The 20,205-nt window shown below is 40.2% G+C and overlaps 1 protein-coding gene across 3 annotated transcripts in view; it reads left to right on the top strand.

Moving 5' to 3' along the window:
• DTNA (dystrobrevin alpha) overlaps positions 1-20,205 on the top strand; it is a 221,843-nt gene that overhangs the window by 178,725 nt on the left and 22,913 nt on the right. The window contains exons 11-17 of one of the 3 annotated variants that reach the window (XM_058809263.1): positions 1,788-1,877; positions 7,345-7,422; positions 8,031-8,123; positions 12,796-12,883; positions 15,340-15,437; positions 16,807-16,920; positions 20,092-20,188. In XM_058809263.1, coding sequence (XP_058665246.1) covers positions 1,788-1,877; positions 7,345-7,422; positions 8,031-8,123; positions 12,796-12,883; positions 15,340-15,437; positions 16,807-16,920; positions 20,092-20,188 — 658 coding nt within the window. The remainder of the gene's footprint in view (positions 1-1,787; positions 1,878-7,344; positions 7,423-8,030; positions 8,124-12,795; positions 12,884-15,339; positions 15,438-16,806; positions 16,921-20,091; positions 20,189-20,205) is intronic. The other 2 variants (XM_058809272.1, XM_058809280.1) reach the window with 2 other exon arrangements.

Here is a 20,205-nt window from a genome sequence, read left to right on the forward strand (position 1 = left end):
CCCTCTCACCAAACCCAAACCTAAACCTAAGCAGAGAAATGCCTTGGTAATTTGGACTGGCACCCAGACATCTGAACAGAGAGCTGGAGTTAAGGCACCCCAGGCTCCCCACAGCAGAGCACTGAATTTCAGCTCTCGTTTGAACCATTCTGACCCACTAAAAAGTGCTCACATGCAACCCCAGGCACCCTCCCATAGGGACCCAAAATGGGCTGTTGGTGAGAAATCATTTTGTAACAGCATTATGGGAATAGGAACTGGGATGTGCCATTGCCTACTTGGAATGCCTCATACCACAAGATATGGATGAACAAAGAGATGTCTTCATACTTCCAAGACATAGCAAGACATCCTGTTAAATTGTTCTGATTTTCATTAAAATCAACAAAGAAGAAAGAGTAGTCTTGGAATATGGTGGCTGACCCTTCAGTAAATAAACCAGGGAAGTCTCATCAGAAACAAATCCCAAAGAGGAGGTGCTTGCAGCTAACTGTACATTTTAACTCAATATTTTGGCTCATCCAGCCAAAATATGTGTGTAGCATTTGCTAGCTGTCTGACCTCATCTGTGTGAGCCTACAAATGCACATAGGTAAGAAGGTGGCAGGAAAATAACTTCCTGCTCTCTTAGGGAAGATGAGAAATGTGTCTTCCTTGGGTACATTTTATTGCTTGACTCCTGCTGTGTGTGTCAGTGCTTCAGCATTCCCAAATGACTAAACACAATCTCTGGAAATGCACAGCTACATATTTTAACATGAAAACTGAAACCAAACCTGCAGTGTACACTGCAAAGTCAGAGTGTAGATGGTTTACTACTTCTTTGATTTATGAATTTTGTTACCACAAGTTGTAAGCTGTAAATTCTGTGTTGTCTCAGTGCCAGTGGGTGTGACTGAGATGCTTTTTGAAAGCCAGTTCCAGAGCAGCCCCCAAGGCCAGATCTGCTGCCTATACAGAGAGACTGCAAATGCAGATTCATTTCTGTAGTTGGAATATATGGGGGTTTATGTGCAAGGCAGGGTAATGTATTTGTAGCCTCTCCAGGAGAGGTCGCTAAGAGCAGCACTCTTTAGGAGTGTTGCTGATGCTTCTGTTTATTCCCAAGACATCCCTGTGCTTGATTAACAAAAGTACACCACTCCTTAGGCCAGGGACCTGCAGTAACACTCACAGCACTGTCTACTGTGCTGCTTGTATCTCTTTGCCTGTAAAACATACCTGATTATTTTACTTTTGTCTTCTTTAGTAGCTGACTGTCTTTAACTATCAGGTTTAAACATACATGCTTCCTGAACTGTTAGAATTCCTTTTTTTCCCTAGGAAACACTCCTTGAAACACTCCCTAGGAAACACAGAATCCCCTAAAGGCAGGTGATAGTACCACCCCCCTCAAGCACAGGTACCCACACTTCATAGAAGTGGATAGTGTGACATCCCTGTACAGTTAAAAGTTTACATTAGGTAGCATTCTGGCTTTTTTAGAGTTAACTGTACCCTGATATGTAAACTAATTACATTGATTGTATATTAGAAGTTTTTTCACTTTTGTTTCATTGACATAGCAGGGTTTTAGGAGTTTGACAGCTCATTCTCATATTTTTATTTTCACCTTTTAGAAATTTAATTTGCATCTTTTTATTGGAAAGAAAAAGCACCCTACAAACAGCCAAGTCGTACTCTTTCTAAATAAATTGGAGTTATTGTTACAAGCCCTCTCTGAACACTCTGCTCTCTGTATATTCTTTTTGAGGTATTAACAAGGTTTCATTGTTTGAATCATTCAGGTTACTTGGGGGTATAAATGCAGCCAGTCCTGTGGCTGATGAGCATTCTCTTATAAAGCTGTATGTAAATCAGCTTCACAACAGTTCACGGTCAGTATGAGAGCACTAACCTACTAATCGCAGTAGTTCTGTAGCTCATGCACTAAATCATTAGCAATTCTGCTAAACTACTCAAAATATTCTTTAAGGAAGGCTCTGATGGGCTAGAGGGTTTCTGTGGCTCTAATTAGTCTTTTGAATAGACTTCCTGCTGGCTGTGAGCTTTGCCAACTTCTCTTGCTTCTGCGCAGCACAACTCTTTCCTTTTTTCCCTTTCACGTAGGATTAATATTAATGTGTCCTGTGGAAGTTGGAAACATTGCTTTTGTAAACTACACCTTTATGGTTCCATCATCAGTGTATGACTTGCCTGTTGTGTTCTTGACCAAGGAATGAGAGAGGCTTGCACAAAAGCCTGGAAATTATTTCAGGTCTCACAGCCAGCTTCTTCTGCCTCAGCTCTCGCTGTGGGTGGCTGCTGTTCTGCCCTGAGCACTGCTTGCCAATAACCCTCCCCAGACCCCTTAGCTTTGCTTTTCAAAATGACCACAGGAAAGGCAGATCTAAGTCCTCCTGAAGCTAATGAAAACTTCCCATTTATAGTGAGCACTGGATTTGGACCCCTGCTTCTTGTTGCTGAGCCCTTTGTCCAGCATTCCCTCACATCTCAGTGACCTAAAGGAAGATCCTGTTTCATTCTGCATAAAAGAAATACACAATTGCATAAGAACAAAAAACTTTCCCCACCTTTTTTTAATGTGGAATTATGTGGAAATTTCCTTTTTTTTTTCATGTTAATCCATGAGCATTAACTATAATTCAGTAAGAATTATATGCTAAATGCCAAGATCTTCAGTCTGTGTCTTCATTCATTCTTTTAAGTTTTACTGCTCCTATTGCCCTGGGAAAATCAGGCCCCATTAGTGGAAGCTCACCCTCTTGAGCATAATAGAAACAGACTTTGATGGCTCTGTTTGCAATTGTGCTGGTTTTATATTAAATACTCCATTATTCATATTATAATAAGAAGAGTAAAAACTCAGAGTAAAATTTCTAGCTGGATGTAATCAACACTAAAAGCTCTGCTGGCTGTGTTTTCACTGCAGATAACTTATGGTTACTTTAATTTGTGTTGCAGTCTAGTCCAGAGGTTTCAGATAGCTTTAAGTTACATTTTTATGTAATTTGGATGTTTATTCAAAGGAGACTTGGCAGAGAAAGTCATTCACAGCATTCCCATGGTATTTATTTCAGCTACTTGTGTTCACATAAGAACATAGCCATTCTAACCAGTTCCTCCCTGTGGCAGCAAATGCTAAATTCAGCACACCAGCTCATTCTGCTGCTGGAAATGGATAGTATCTCCTAAGTTCAGCACACTACTATATTTCTGGACACAGGGGTGAAAACTGGAAATTAACTGGGAAGATGGAAAGTCTTGTTAGAGGAAAGATCTTTAATAATTGGTAAATGCAGTGACAAATGGCAGGGAGCGGTTGAAAAGAGATGGAACATTATATACTATTTACACTTTAATTGCATCTGAAGCACTGATTTCAGGTGGGTACACAATTACTCCAAAGCTCAAAGAAAGCTGGGCTCAGGCTTTCCCAAAGATGCTTTTTAATTTCTTCAAACTGCTGTAGAATTAAAGTCCACTTAAAATTTCTGTGCTTGTTTGCTTAGTTTGAGCCAGCAGGTCCATAAAAGAGCTTTAATGAGGAGGTTGGCTTAGCAATTACAAGCACCTTTCTTCTTAATGTATACAGTGTGGAAATTGGTATCAACAATGTGCTCTGTACAGCTCAAGAACAGCTTTAAAGCACTTGCGCTAGACAAGAAGAAACAAAAATGTCTGTGATCTTCTCCCAAATACCAAATCATGGTCATTTGCTGTTGACAGCTAACATGATTAAAACCACAAGGCCTGTAATTCTTTTGTTGTAGCTAATATTCAGGGGGTTTCTCTCAATTGTTTTTGCAATTTCCAATGGCTTAGAGTGCAGCAGAACAAGGGAAGATTACTGCAGAATAGGTAATACCCTTGCAAACCCAGTGATTTGGATATGTTACATCAAAACAAGCAAACGTAGCATTATAGAAACTTTTGTCTATTCAAGAGAAATAACTCTATACACTGAATTAATTTTCCCCCTTATTTGAATAATTTTGTTCCCCTGCTGCAGTCTGTCATGCTGACTTAAAGTATATAGCTGCCATAGTAATGGGTACAATGTCCTGCTCTTTCTTTATAAATGTTTTCTTTAAGCTATTGAATTATTGTGCTTAGGTAGGATAAGATGAAACAGAATATTTTTTCTTGCATTTTTCTCAGCCCCTCCTTCAGAGCTAATGCATTTAGTTCTTCTAAAGAGGTAATAAACTGTAATAAATGGTGTGATGCAACTCATTCTGGTGAACTTGGAATGACTTGGCAATTGTGTGATAGATAGAAAGAATGCACTGTGATATCAGATACCCATAGCCAAGGAGAAATTGAGTCTTACTCAATGCTGAGTCAGAATGGCTGGTGCCTTTTTTGAACTCCACATTAAAGTTAAAGGAAATGGTATTCTAACTAACAGGATATTCTACTTCTAACAAGAGATTAGGCCAAATTTCTGGTCATCAGCTAACTTGGAGCAAAACATACTGGTTGCTGCTGTTCTCCATGTTCCTGTCTCTAAGGAGCATGGTAGGCTTCAACTGCTTGCTATCTTTGCATGTTTTATTCAGAACAAGATGAGAAGCCTTATTTCAGCAGAATATCAGCAATATTCCACCTGGCTAAAGGAAAGGTTTATTTGTTTGATTGTTAGTAGCCAGGTAGACACTCATGAGGGCATAACATTTACACCAATATTATTAGGTCTGTATCTTTATAGACATCTGCTCACAGCTGGAAGGTTTGTCTCCAGATTTGGATGGAGAAGCATTACTTAGCATCTTACAAGATGTTCCATTTTAGCAGGAATATATCTTTAAAATATCTATTCCAGTTGGAAGTTCTCTGTGGCCAGAATGATTAGTTGTATTTTGGGGAGTATGTGGAGGATGTAGGAAGATATGGAAGAACAAGAAGGACAAATGGCAGCTCTTCCAAATGAAGGAGGATTGAAGGTGGAATGGGGGACAAAGGTGAAAGGGATTATAAAGGAGGCAGCCTAACCTTGGTATCCAAAGATACTGAAATTATAAAAGAGTTATTGAGCATCTGGAGGATAATAAACAAGATATAACCACCATAGATTTGTCAAGAACAAATTATATCAACCAAACTAATTTATTTCATTGACAGGATGACTGATCTAGTGGGTTAAAAAAGAGGCAGCACATACAATACAGGTTGACCTTAAAAGGGCTTTATACATAGTCCCAGATGACACAGAAGTACCCAAAGGAAATACAGACATAGGAAAATTAGTAAAAGAGGAACATGGAAAATGAATAATGAGGTTTTCAGAAGTTTGCTGTTACTTTAGGAGAAGGACATCTGCTGGGATTCTTGAAAGCTGTCCTAAATTAGACACTGCACTATCTCTCATAGTAACTTAATGGAAGCAATAGAGTGAATACATCCAATTTGTAGGTGGTACAAAGGTTGAAATAGTTGTGGAAAGGAGTGCTTGGAGAGCAATTTCTAAATAAAAGAAAAGTAGCTCAGTAGCAGTGGTAGTAATTGATGTCCAAATGATATGAAATCAATTACAGGAAATTCAGTAATTATAAGTGAAAAGTGCTGTAGCAAGGAAGCAAATAGTCAGATAGAAGATGGGAGCATAATTGGATGGATAGAAATATTTTAAAAGAGGACCTAGGAGTTGCAGTGAACCACAAACTAATTGAAGTCAGCAATACGATTGTTAGATTGCATTTGACCCTGGAACATCATGTGGAAAGCCATTAAAACTCATTCTCCAGAGGAGGAGACATCTGCCTAGAGGTTTGCTTGCGGTTTAGGGCAGCAGCACGGGGGTGGATATGCTAACCAGAATGTCTGGAGTCCAGAGGAGACACCCAAACATCAGAAAAATAGAGAGAACGTAACTCATGAGAAAAGGTTGGAAGATTAACGTTTGCTTAGTCAACTAAAAAGGAAAGGGCCATGGTAACAGTTGCTCAGTGAGTAATCCTTGCTCTCCTGTCTCTGCCCCCTGACTGTGACTGTGTGGCCTCTGGAGCATGGGAGAGGGGAACTTGAGGTTGGTGGAGGGCACACTTTTAGAAAGCAAGGCCCAAAATCTGCCCTGGGGCCTTCGGTCTCCCACTGTGGCAGCATACTTATCGGTAGTTTTAGAAGTGAAAGGTGCATTTGTGGCTGAAGTGGCACACCCTGTACCCCATGAATGCATTTTCCTTCTGTAACTGGGAAGAAAACCTGTGGAAAACACATCCTTCTAGATGGCATGGCACATGTTAATCTGCATGGATTCTGCCCCAGTGGAAGTGCAATACACACAAGTAGCATGCTGGTGGGCAGAGAAATGTGAAACAAGCATTTTTTCTTGCTGTGCAGTACAGCATTTCATTCAGCTATCTTACAAATGTATTATAAATCAATAGGTTTGAGTTCTTAGAACAACCTTTGGTGCCATCCTCTTCAGAACCCTACTGCCAACCTTGCCCTCCCAAAAGGAGGGGAATTACACAAATCTCACCTCATTGAATTCCTTCTTTGTCCCAGTATTGAAGGTTTTGAAGATTTGCACCACATTTGTGCAACATTACCTGCCTACATACACACACACATAGACCCATACACCCCTGGATGCACAAGTGCATCCATGCTTTCACACCCATGAAAAAAAATGTGATTAATTTAAAAAAAAAAAGAAAGTAAAATATAATTTTGTTTTGATTTTTTTGTTTCTTAAAAACAAAAAAATGCTGCAGCATAAAAAAAAAAAAAAAAAACATTTTCAATGTTTCTCATTTTTAGCCAGTGGTAGCTTGTTAACGTGGATATTGAAGTGTTGGGAAAGAGGCAGTTACTGCAATCCATTAAATACTGTAATTAGGAAAAAAGTGTGTTTGGTGACCTATATATTATTTTAAATCAACAGAACAACAGTACTTCTGAAAATTAAACTGCTGTATCCCATCACTGCATCCAAATAAATGCCTGTCCATAGATTATAGAAACCATCTTACAGTTAGTGTGGAGAAAAGCAATTTAGCTGGTATGGTAAAGCTTTCCCAGCTCAAAAGCAGCATTTGAGACCATGTTTATCTCAGACTCTATCTGGAAAATACAAGCCTTCATCTCTCCATTTGTGAGAGAAGCATATTTTGTTTGTCTTTTGTAGTGGAGGCTTTAATAGTTTGCTTTTGGAGAACAGGAGGGGAAACTTGTAATTCCTGATTTTGCATTTCCTGATGTTTTCTAGAATTCCTTTAAAGCTTCTATTATTTTTATTCAGTCCAGGGCACTCAAATGAGCTTCTCCAAACTCTGTTCTATAATGAATTTCAGACATCACTGTTTACCCTCTTCTTAGTTTTCCTGTCTTATTAACTAGCTCTCCTTCCAAGAATACTGCAGTAGAGCAGAGCAAACTGCTGGCTAGGGCTGCTCCAGCTTTCTTGAAAGGCAAAGGGTAAGTTAAAGAGAGAGTATGTTCTTTAATTGCACTAACACAGCTAAACCAAAACATTTCCTCTATTCCTCCCATTTTTAATATATTCTATATACATTTTCCTGAGAAAATTGTGATAAGCAATTAACCCAGTGAGCTAAGTAAGGCATGTTTAAATATATGTATGTAGACCTGGACTCATAAGGTCTTAAACACTTCCAAGCAAATCCAGCTTGTGAATTTAGTGTGTCAGTCATGTATGTTACATATCTATATTAATGGTTTTGTACAATATTAAACCAAATAATGCTGACCTCACGATTTGCTGAATTTTTTAGTAAATGCTATGGTACAGCTCCAGAGTTCAGTCCCTGCCCTGATCTGGCGTCTCACTGATTTCTGAGGCTGGCTCTGTCATCAAGCGGGTTGCTACTATCTTAAATCACTAAATACTAACCATATAAATTACAATAATAACAAAATAATTTCTGCACTTGGTGTGTTGTTTCATTTTGAATTTTTTTTCCTAAGACCACTGAAGTATTCATTGCTAGATTCCCGTTTCACAATCTCGCTCCTGCTCTCTCTGTGTGTCTGTCTGTCTGGCTGACACCCTGCCCCTGTTGCAGGTTGCAGTACAGCCTGGATGTTGCAGACAGGCTGGCTGATGAACACGTGCTCATCGGGGTCTATGTCAACATGCTGCAGAGCAGCCCCGCACGGTTAGTGCAGCTTGGGCACCCTGGGGCACCCAGCAAAGGCACCTTGCTCAGCCAGAGGCTCTCCCTGTTCCCTCCCTGCCTGATGAGCTGGAGCAGCTCTTGATGAGCACTAACCTCAAGTGAATGTGTGTGAATATGGGGAATGTCCTCCCAAAGTTGGTGGATTGTGGCACTGGCTGCTATTCTTTCTACTGAGGCTTGCAAGGTGTTGCCAAGTGTTGCAAATAATTGCTGAGTTAAGAATGGCTATGCAGGTTGCTTGGGATACTGAGCTCTAGGCAGTGCAGGGCTTGGTGGTAGTGCAGAAATCATCACACAACAATAACTAAACAAGCCCATGTTTTCAAGGTATTAATTTTTGAGATCATATATAATTTGTAGCTTCACCTTCCTTGAAAGTTAGAAACTGTAACAGTACATAAATAATTAAATCACAATAATAATCTTACTAACCTAGTGAGAGAAATTAATTTTGATTCTTACCTATATCAGTCATTGCTTTTAAATCTGCCTGATTTCTGCATTGTTTGAATCTTGTATACAAATTTTCCCTTCTTTCATTTAGACTCAGGGGTTTTAAATGGGTGTCTTGAACATTGTTAATTGTTAGAGCTTTGTCTCCTAAACCCATCAGCTGTCCTGGCACTTGAAATGCTGGCATTGCAGCCCATCACACCAGGGAAGGGAAATGCTGCCTCAGCTCTCCAGTGCAACAGAATTCCATAGACTTTACAGCCCTGTACCAGCAGAGTGGTGAGCAGTATATGGTCCTAGAAAATGTGGTGCTGGGCAGAAAACTGTACAATGTTTCTATCAAAAATATGATCAGGAGGTTGATTTTGCTCATAGCAAACCCTTCAGTTTCCTGTGCTGCCACTCCAGAATATTTCCTGGGTTAGAAGAAAGTCTCCATTTACTCCAGTATGTAGGAGGCAATAAGCAACTTCATGGTTCTCTGCAGTCTTTAAAATTTCACTTCTGCATGTACCCTCTGTTGAAAATGGGAGTAATTTGTCATGCCCAGTGGATAAAAACGTCTGCCTCCATTGTCCTGAATCTGCTTCTCTACTCTATAGCCCACTGGAATGTGCCAGTGGTGGAGGGTTGAAAAGGCAAACTAGGTTTTAGTGAGGAAAATGAAAATCATTTATCCTAAACAAAAACATTTTCAAGAGGAATTTCATTCCTGAAGAAGCACTTCCAGAAATCAGGCTTATGGAGGAATATTGACATGTGGCTGTGAAAGCAGGCTCTTGGGGGCATGTGTGTGACCAGGCATTGCCCACCCATGGCTGAGGGTAGGAATATGCTGCCACTCAGTCTGGTGTGACAGGGAGAAGGAAAAGTGGCCCTGGCTACCATGAGTGACTCACTTGATAGGATTGTTCAGGAGGGGAGTGAAGAATGGGTGGTGCTAGGCTGGTTTGCCAGGCAAAGCATTATAGAGTTCATTTAGCTTCAGTGAAGGCTACCAGTTCCTCCTGAGACCTCATTATGGGTCCCTCCCCTCATCTGTACTGTTTTCATCCTCCAAATTTTATTCTTTATATTCCAACCTGTTCCCTCAAGGCTTTGAGCCAACCTCACCAACTCATAGCACCTTTGTTTCCAAATATACATATACAAATCATATGCCATGATATTCAACATTTATTTGGTTTTGAGAAACGAATGGGGGAGTGACTGACAACAACCTTAATTGTTTAAACAACTGATGCAAAGCATAGTACATAACATCTGATTACTGGCATTAAATCACTGCAGTCACAGCTTCCTCAATGAGAAACAATCTCAGTTATTTGTATAATTAGATTTTGACAGAAACATAACCTAGAGGGGCAGTAGTCTTAGTCAAGCATCAGACCATAAACTGCACTGCCATTTTCTGCTTTGTTGGACCAAGACTGCTAGTAGAGAAATAGAATGGTTACATTTTGGTAAAAACAAGAACAAAATCATGCCATCCTAGAGCTCCTGTGTGAAGCCAGTTTCCAGAGGAGTAGGTGAGACCTCTGCAGAAAGCTCAGCTGCTGCATCTCAAAGTCTGGCGTGGCATCTTCAGGCAAAGCTGACCTTCTCCTGCCCATGCCCCACAGTGGCTGGATGCACTTTGCTCAAAACCCACACACTTGTGCCAGGATGGTGCTGAGTTCAAGTTATTCCACCCTGCACCTTAAGGAGGTTTGGTAACCTGAGTAAAGCATGCAGTTAACCAAAATGAGGTGGCTTCTGATTTAGGGGAGGCTGCAGCTGGCCAGCTCTGCTGTTCAATCTGCCTGCAAAATGCTACCTGCACCTACCCAGACATCAGATAACTCAAGTGCTTCTGGGAGACAAAGCTGGAAAGAGAAATTATTATAACTGGACCTTTATCTGCAAGAAAAACCTGCAGAGATACTTCATGAGCATAATACATAAAATTATCTGAAGAGCTGTACAGTAACATCTAAAAACAAAACAAGAGGTTTTTTAGATACTGAGGCTAATTTATAGCTAATCATCAGTCTAGTATAACCCAATATAACTTTGTTTTTGTTTGAAGTGCAGCTAGTATTTATATTTTGGGCTTTATAGGCTATTTTTAATTCATTTAATTAATTTTCACTGCTTATCTTTATTTTTCATCTCCAGTTACTTGATACTGCAAGTAAAAGTACAAGTTTTCCTTTCCTTCTACCACAGGCTAATAAGCTATTTGAGGGTTTCTTAGAAGCCAGTACTCCAGAGCAAATTAATAAACAATAGGAAGAAGTAATTCATTATTTATAGTAACTGCATGGGTAGAAAAATTAGCCCTTAGACAGATGTTTTGAAGAGCTTAATTGCAAAGTCTTTTTTAGTATTTAAAACCAATATTTGACACTTAGTTTATCTTTAGTGTCTGATTCTTAAAAAGAATTTTTAACTGCAAATAATTTCCATTTTTATAAGATAGAGACTTTGCCTAGATTTGAATAATAATTCCATATATTTCAGTCTTTTTCTTTTCAGGTACAGAAAAAATAAGATAAATTGAAAGAGGTTATTTTGGTTTCATAGAGAGCTGTTTTCTGGGGTATATTTTAAAATGTGTATTAAGGGGCTGTGCAGAACTGTAGGTGGGAATGCTGGTTTAATCTTCCTTTGAAAGAGGAAAAACATTCAGAGACCTGTTGCTACAGAGGAAATGTGTAGACATTTAGCTCCCTTGAACAGAGTTCGTTTTTGTGATTATTCCCACATAGCTGTGTTACAATATTTCGGTGGTAAAATCTCAGTGATTCTAAAGTAAATGGCAAATTATCAGTAGTAGAAGACTCAGATGATTTGTCTTGGTTTAAAGTGTCTTAAAACCAAGCTAGTTTTGAAAGTGTGGCAGTTAAACAGTCCTCAGAGAACATTTGGTGTGTTGCTATTATGCCTTTTTTTTTTTTTTTTTACAGCCCTAAGGCCTAGAAACCGACCCTTTAATTTGTCCACATTTTCCATAGCGAATAATTTATTAAGGAAGGGTTTGTACAATAAGAGCATGTCATGAAAACTGCACTGACACTTGTCTTGCAAAAATTTCACCAGAGAATTTTCTAACCAGTGGTGACAGAGTTGTAAAACCAGCAGGGAACATCCACATCAGCTGTTGCCAGCTGCCTGCTGCAGAACAGGCTGGTCTGACACATCTGAAGCCTGAGAAATAGCAGAGATCCTCCAGAGTCACTCCTTTGCCCATAGGTTATCATGTTCTTCATCCTTTGCCTGCAGTTTTGAGATCCCTTTTTTTAGTGGAGCTGCCTTAGACCACAGAAGTCCCCTTGTGCAGGTGCTAATATTGGATATTCACTCTACATCTGAATGGTGATAGGTGCCAGACCAATTCTTGCTAATAATTGTAAGGATTTTAAAGAAATGGTCACTAATGGAGAAGCAGTGATTTTTAGAAAAGAAGGAACAACATTGGGATATTTGTATGCAAAATGTCCAGCTTCTCTCAAAAGGATGCCTGAGGTACCTGGGGTCCCAAATTCTGCACACACATTCATAATATTTTTAACCTTTTTTGTACAGTTGTCTTGCTGTATCACTGTGTAGTTTTCTGTGAAGTTGGTGAAGTAAAACAGAACTGAATTATGGTAAATCTGAGAATTCTGAGACATAAAATTCTTGGCAGTCGAGGCTAATGCTGCTGTGCAAACTTCTGGGCTTGATGGTCACATAGAATAGGTATATTCCAGAAGATCATTTATCTCAGACATTGAAATTTAATTTTCAGGGCTTTGGGGTTAGTGATTTGCAGCAGTCATAGACTAAATTTGATGCATTGCTACATCTACCTTTATTTTCTTATCTTCTATCCCCCTGCATGACAAAGCTGAGTATCAAAATAAATGTGGACTGATGGTCCTAACCACCCCCGACCCTTTTTTGGGCAAAGCAGCATCCTGTACAACCTTTACTGTGGGCTGCAGGGCGCTGCTGTTTTCTCCCTATGGAGAGGTGGTGCCCAGCCCCTTAGAGCTCATCTTGCCAGGGAAATTCTCTGCCCTTTGCTCCATTAACATCACCTGTTCCTAATTCGGTGATGGTTTGCTCCTTTGCTCTGACTGACGTGTTGGGGTGTGAGGTGGTGGCTGGCTGAGGCAGAGGGTGTTTTTGCTGTGTATTAACCTCTCTCCCCATCTCCCCTCTCCCTGGGCAGCGTCCTTGACAGTGCAAGTCGGCTGGATGAAGAGCACAAGCTGATCGCCAGGTACGCAGCAAGGCTGGCAGCAGAAACTTCTTCATCAGTAAGTGTTTTAATTAAAAGAAGGTACTTTCCTTCTGTTGTGTTCCAGGGGCTTGGCAAGATCAGGGAAATTATATCTGACAGTCTAATGATTAATGGATTATTTTTCCCTGTTCTTTTCATCAGAGGCTGTTATGCTTTAATAATAACACTTTTATGCAGTCCATTGAATCCAAAGAATCCACATACTAATGCATATAATCTATATACTAATGCAGTGGCATTTAAATAATTGCATCAAAGGGAGTCTGACATCTTGAACTCAGGAAAGACTATAAAATATTGTCTGGACTAGCTTTGGTTAAAGGTTAATGATTTACTGCATTGGGAAAATGTGGTGGTGAATCCATTTTACTCTCTAGCTCAAATATCACAGCCACTAGGGCCTTAAGCACTAAGGATATTAAAGAATGTTCTTCAGCAGGATGACTGTAATGACCCCCTGCATTAGCCCTGGCTCCCATTTTCATTTCAGAGCAATGATTATTCTGCTCTCTGTGTCCAAAGATAGAAGGTGATGACAGGCTAAAACCTCACTAACTGCATTCAGGAACAAGAGAGAATGAAGCAGGAATCTTATCAAAGTATATTAAATCTTAAATGGTACATAAAAGGTCAGCCTAGCTACTTTTTTTTCGATCTCAGACCATTTGATAGAACAAGGGGCCATGAATGATGGTTAAGTGAAAAGCAGCAGGTCTGGAGCACCCAGAAACATTTTCACACTGTGGGATCAATTGAAAGGGTGAAATTGGGCACCACACATTGTGTAAAGACACTGAGTCACATTCAGACCACATGAAGACAGTCTGCTGCCCTGTGCAGATGCTGTCACGGAGATTTCACACTACCTGCAGCTGCCTGGGAGGAGAGGGGTGCTTCTGTTCTGCCAGTCCAGCTCAAATCAATCCTTTCCAGACATGTGACACAGTGTTTCAAATTTAAGGCAACCTGTAGATAACAGTCTTATTCCTGAAAGACAGTAATTCTTTATGGGAACATGATTCCCCAGTAATAATAATGTCTCTGGTTAAAAATCAGTTGACATCAGTTCCATATAACATGTGTCCTTGATGTAGAGGAAAACAGTATAAACAGAGCTCACTTGAAGGAAAATACTGAATTTCTCATTGCCATCCATCTTTGCTCTTTGAACAAAAGAGACAGAAGGAAGAGGGGAGGTTTTCATAAAGAGAAATCTTTCCAAGCAAAAGACTGATGCCCAGTAGGGGCAGTGGAAATTTTTAAAGCTTTGGTGATAGTCATTCTGGATTTTAAGGAACTAAATATATTGGTAACAGTGGGCATTTAGGATAAAGATCCTGCTTCCTCCTGTATGAGTGATGGCATCCACCAGCATGTATCAGTTCTTTATGCACTGTTCTGCTTCCCTGTGGTTGATGTGTTAATGGGAAACCGTGTCCATAGCAGAAAAGATAGTGTGTGCTTATGGGGGAAACATACTGTCCTTTTCCCACAGACAGTCCTAACCTTTGTTAGGCTATTGAAATGTATCTTCATCCTTTTTGAGGCTTCACCTCCTGGCAGAGGGGATGCCTGGCATTACATAAAATAACACTCCAGAGTTACACTTCACAGGCCTTTTTATGGTGATGAGCCCTCATATCACAGCAGTAACTCAGCAGAGTATTTTTAAATACCTGATTCTTTCAGGTGGGAGTTAGAAATAAATTGGTATCCTTCATAGTTGTGAAACTTTTAAATGTCCTGTTCTGTGTTGTCATTGTTACAATACTGAAATACAGGAGTGTGAACAAGAAAAACAATGATTGATTATTGCTGATGAACATGCGAAAAGGGCATAGTCCAATGAAGCTGTAGGGAGCACTGCCTAGTTTGGTGAGGGACAAATTCTCATATAATTTTATTGGTGGAAAAAAAAGATTTTGCTGTACATGAAGGACTGTAGAAAGAGATTTTCTGAAATATCATGAGAGCAGATTGGAAAGCTTGACCAAATAGGCCACACAGCCAGACTGAAAACTGAGCACTGCTTTCAAACTGAAAGTAAAACCGAGCTTTCAAGAGCACAAAGCATCACTGCACTGGAAACACATCCCATCCTTTCTGGAGGCAGACACTGCTTTTTCCTCCAGTGTGCTCCTCTTGTCTGTAGCATCAGTATCAAGAGCCACATTACAGCAACTGCCTGCAGCAGTGTCATTGCCTTTTATGATTGGTTCAGAGGAAGCTGCGTGAAGAAGCAGTGACTGACAGGATGGTAAACACTGAGTCTTATTTATTCTAGCACTTACTCTGCTTTTACTAGCAATAGTTCCATACTGGTATGAGCACAACATGAATGTTCTTTTTTTAGTCTAGGCAAGCTTGGTACTGCACTTTCTGTAAGCAGATGTCACAGAACAGATCTGTGTTGAACTCGTGGTACATGCTGGCTATTCCTCTTTCAATGCAGCCTTCTCTGTTTTACAACAGCAGCCGAGTCAGCAGAGAGGGGCATCAGATATCTCCTTCACCATTGATGCAAACAAGCAACAAAGGCAGCTGATTGCAGAGCTCGAAAATAAAAACCGGTAAGGATCCACTAAGTTCCTGGTTTTGTTCAGTCCCATATGTTACATATGTGTTTGTTTCTTAGCATTTTTTACCACCTGTACAATGTGCTTATACAGGCACATATATTTCCCCCTACAAAAAAAAAAGAGCACAAAAAGGCCCATACAATAGGCTAAAGGCTCTGAAATCCATAGCCACCCCATGTTTTCAGAAGTGTAATGTCCAATGACATGATATAATCATGGATGCTTTACTGTTTGCAGCTGCTGTTTGTTAAGAGTTTAAAAAAAAGTCTGTCCTGTTTCAAAACCAGATTAACTTCCAGTTGGATTCTCAGTAGCACTATAACATGAGATGATAAAAGGATCGGTCACGCTTGTAATGTTATGCTCCCCTGCTTTTATTCAGGAAAAGATGATTAAAGCTCTTCAGAGCACAGTCTGCATGGGAGAGGTTAGCAGGAAGACTAGCAGCAAGTTAGGCTGCTGATCAAATGAGACAGGAGGTGCAGATGTGACTGAAACTGAAAGAGTGTCTAGGAGAAATAGGCCAGCCGGCCCAAAAAAGGAGTGATGCCTGTTTGTTAACAGCAGAGAACCTGGCCCTGGGTACCAGACTGCCTGATGCCATGAAATGTATGGCAGCAGAGCCCCGCTTTTAGTGCTGGACCATAAAACAGAGGCTAGCCCAGACCAGATGGTTTCCTATTCCAAACTCTGCACTGCCTTCTGTCGCCGTGTAATGAGCACCACCAGCTCCAGTCTCGATTTGCCTTTCATACTTCGAGGCTGACTCCTGACCGTCTGCTTCCAGCACATTGTGAAGAAGAGACAAAATTCACAAAGGTTTCAACCTTCTGCTGTGAAGCTTTATATTAGCCTTTTGACAGCACTCCAGGGCTCACAAGCCAGTCGTAACAAGTCTTGTTAAAGTGCTTTTCTGTGATTGTCAACTGCTGTCACATCTCTGCTTCCATTCAAAGTATTTTAAAGGGCTAAGTATTTTCTCTGATACCCCACAATATCCAGAAAGGTTACTTCCATTTTTTTTTAAGTTCCTGAGGTGCTGGAAATGTTCATGGTGAAGAATTAAAAGGGAGCAGTTCTGTCAAGCACGGAGCTATTTTATGTCTACCTGTGTTTTTGGGGGAGTTTTGAAGAATGATTTCCCTTTATGGCAAAATCCTAAAAGTTTATTCAGAAAATATCCAGAAAATGTCCCATTGCTGAAGGCTTCTTTGGTTGGCTGCAAACAAGTCATTTTACTTACATCTTCACTGATTTAAAGCTAAATATAGTCATGCTTTTTCACCTCTTGCAATGTCCAGGGAGCTGCTTTTGTGGAAAATTAATGACTTATGGTCTTCTGCTTATTCTCCTCCCCAAGAGAAATCCTGCAGGAGATTCAGAGGCTGCGACTTGAGCATGAGCAAGCGTCTCAGCCCACACCAGAGAAGGCCCAGCAAAATCCCACTCTCCTTGCAGAGCTCCGGCTCCTGAGGTAAGCTCACAGGAGTAAAACCTCTGGTCTTGGCAGGGGCCAGCCACTCAATCTCAGCAAGAGAAGAAATAAAAGATAAGCCTGGCTTATGGTTTTGGAGGGTTTTTTAAGTAAGTCAGCCAATATGTATTTTTTATCAATTTTTGTTGCAGCCCGTTGTCCTAGAAGTAATTAAGCATATGCTTTAAACTGTGTGCATGAGAAATCTCACATGCTACTCCTCTACATTAAATTAAGCATATACATTAGGATTTGCAGAATTAGGGCCTTAGGTCATTTGGAACAGGTCCCTCCAGCCTGGTCCAAATGCCATTAATTATATGGGAAAAAATGTTCAGATCAAATGCCTTTACAAAGATTTCTAGTTTATGCTAAAGAAAATAAAGAACTACATGAAAATACAGCCAGAATTAGATGTTAATCTTTGGAAATTTCCCCCATGTGTTGAACTCTAAGGAGAGGTCAGTTCTCTTCGTGGTGCCAATCCAGGCTGCAGAATGATCTCCTTTTCATGTGGGGGGTGAAGAGTAATGTCATCTGCAGCTGCTGAAGATTTAGAGGATCCTTCCTCCAGTCATCCCACCCAGCTAAAAACATTAATATGGATGTGACTGCATCTTAGTTGCAATACTCTACATGAATTTACTAATTTCCATGTATATCACATTGAAGAAGTACAATTGTCATTGGCCCAGATCCATAGGCTCCCTGGAAGTCCTGAAGTTCATGTTGTGAGAGCCAGACAGAGAATCCAATAAGAACTATTCAAAATGCTCTTTATGAATAGAGAAGAGCATGTAAGCACTTTCTTTTCAGTGAAACAATGCTAGATTGCTCTGCCCCCTGACTAATGAACATTTTTTGCCACTTAGCCGCTCCTCACACAACTAATATTTTAGAGGTCTGATGCATATCCAAAGGAAATTAATAAGAAACTGTGCTAAATTTTTTTTCTTTACAAATATTTGATAGTTTTATTATGGAGTTTTCTGCACAAAAATATTTTTCTGATTCACAAATCATTACTTTGGCTTCCCAATCTAAATACAAATTAGCTTCTTCATTTCTATGAGGGATTTTAATGTGTAATTACTTCTAGAGATCTACAGGCAAGTGTCATTGTGTGAGACATATAGAATGCCTGTCATGAAAATGTGTACACTGTAAAATATACCAATAATGTAACTCTTGTCCATCAAACTGAAGGTCCATCTTCAGCAGGTTTAGGAAATCAACTTTCTATATAGTTGCCTAATAAAATTCATTATAATTTAAAAAAAAAGGAATGATTATGCAGTGTTAGCAGGCTGACTACTTAGCTTTTCCCTCTTTTCAATTTTGATCCACATATTAAAGCATAATACCCTTATTTTAATTTCTTGATAAGCAATGTCCCTAGGGCACTGATACTGAATTCCTCACCTCTACCTTCCCTGATTTAATATGCAGTACGAGAATCAGAAAATAACTTTTAATCCCTGGGTCTGAACTACTTTGCATTCCTTCTGAAATGTTCACCATTTGAAAGGCAAAAGTCATGACTTTGGATTTACTGGGGAATTTTAACACCACCTCAAATTCCTAGACACTTAAGATGGCACAAGGCTTTTTTTATGTGTAAAACAGCAGGACTCAGGGTAGCAGCTCTGATTTATGTCTGTTACCCTGCTCATTTTTCAGGCTTGAAGCACTTAGGGCTGTAGAGCAATTTAGTTCATGTTGTATTAGGAAATGTTGGAATCTGTGAGCCATGTTGTGGGTACCTGTCCCACCATCTTTCTCAAGCTGCTGTAGTGTGGCACTCAGTGAAATGAGTCCTGAACACAGCATTCCTTCTCATTACCAGTACTGTCTTGGAGACAGGTAGGAAAACCCCTTACTTGCAAGAATTTGCTCTGGAGTACAGCAGGAAAAAAACCTCAGAGGACAGTGCACACTGCTTAGCTCCTCTCTCCCTGTGGAATGAATGTAAAACCAGCAGAGCTCTGTACTAGGACCTGCCACTTTGAATTACACGGACCTTATTTTTGTTAAATAATAAACTCTGCTGCCTTTGTACAGTTCATAGCATTTCCAACCATTACCTGTCTGGAAAAGAAAAGCCAACCAGGCATTTTGTAGCAGGAAATAGATCAATCCTTCAGAAGAGTAAATGCAACCTGGCAGTGTTACTATATGATCCTTTTATAAAGGTGAGGGATAGCACACATGAGCAGTCCTGTAGGAATCAATGTTGTCTGTATCTGTAGTCTCATTGGTTCCAGTGCTCTTGCATTTAGGATTAAATTGTCATATTTGTAGGTAGTACAAGGCTAACAACATAGTGTTTGTATGTTATGTGCAATACAGGAGAATATAAAATGTACATATATTTTTCAGTAACAATGTTAATTATCTCATATCCTCCAGGAGGCAACAATTTTATTTTGTTTTTAGGTGGAGACCTCTCACAATTTAGTGGTTTAACATGTGCAAGTGCTGTTCCCCCATCCTGTGCAGTGGAGCTGTGCAGAATCAAAGCTGTTCAGATTTATGGGGGCACAGAGAGACTGTCACACTTGGAGTGGCTCAGTATTCACACTGTCACACAGCCAGCACTGGACTCTGAGTGCAGAGAGCTAACTTCAAGCAGTTATATCTGTACTATGTGATAGTCTTCCTCTTGTTTTCAGGAAAAAAAAAAATAGAAACAAAAGCAGATTACTGTGGGTTTTTGTCTGAATTTCTGAACTCTCTTAGCTTCTTTCATATCTCACTGTGTTCAGTGCCCCTGCTGTAATTTCCTGTCCTTCAGGGCTTGGCTTTAATTTCTCCTGACAGCTAGTGAGGTTATTGACTAGAGAGTTCCAAAGCTAAAATTGCCAGGCATTTGCACAAGGGACTATAACACAAGCTTGTTTGAACCTCATTTGTTCTTTGAATAAGGGTCTGTGGCAGTGTCTGTCTTTTCCCTAATCACTATTCAGTCCTGTGAGGATTCCCAGTGAGAGGGAGCTCCCTTGCCTTCATGGAGCCACATTTCTAAACCCTGTGCTGAATTCACACTGTGTGTTTGCTTTCCTGTGGTCTGTAGGTGTCTGTCCCCATAGTAGGGCTGGCAGAATGATGCAGTTAAAAGCTGCTGCTGCTGCTGTGAGGGGTAAGCCCTGATCAGGTCTCCTTGTTTCTCAGGCAGAGGAAGGATGAGCTGGAACAGAGGATGTCTGCGCTCCAGGAAAGCCGAAGGGAGCTGATGGTGCAGCTAGAAGGCCTCATGAAACTGCTGAAGGTAAGAGCTACACCTGC

Source organism: Ammospiza caudacuta, chromosome 1 (genome assembly GCF_027887145.1).
Source record: "Ammospiza caudacuta isolate bAmmCau1 chromosome 1, bAmmCau1.pri, whole genome shotgun sequence".
Classification (NCBI taxonomy): Eukaryota; Metazoa; Chordata; class Aves; order Passeriformes; family Passerellidae; genus Ammospiza; species Ammospiza caudacuta.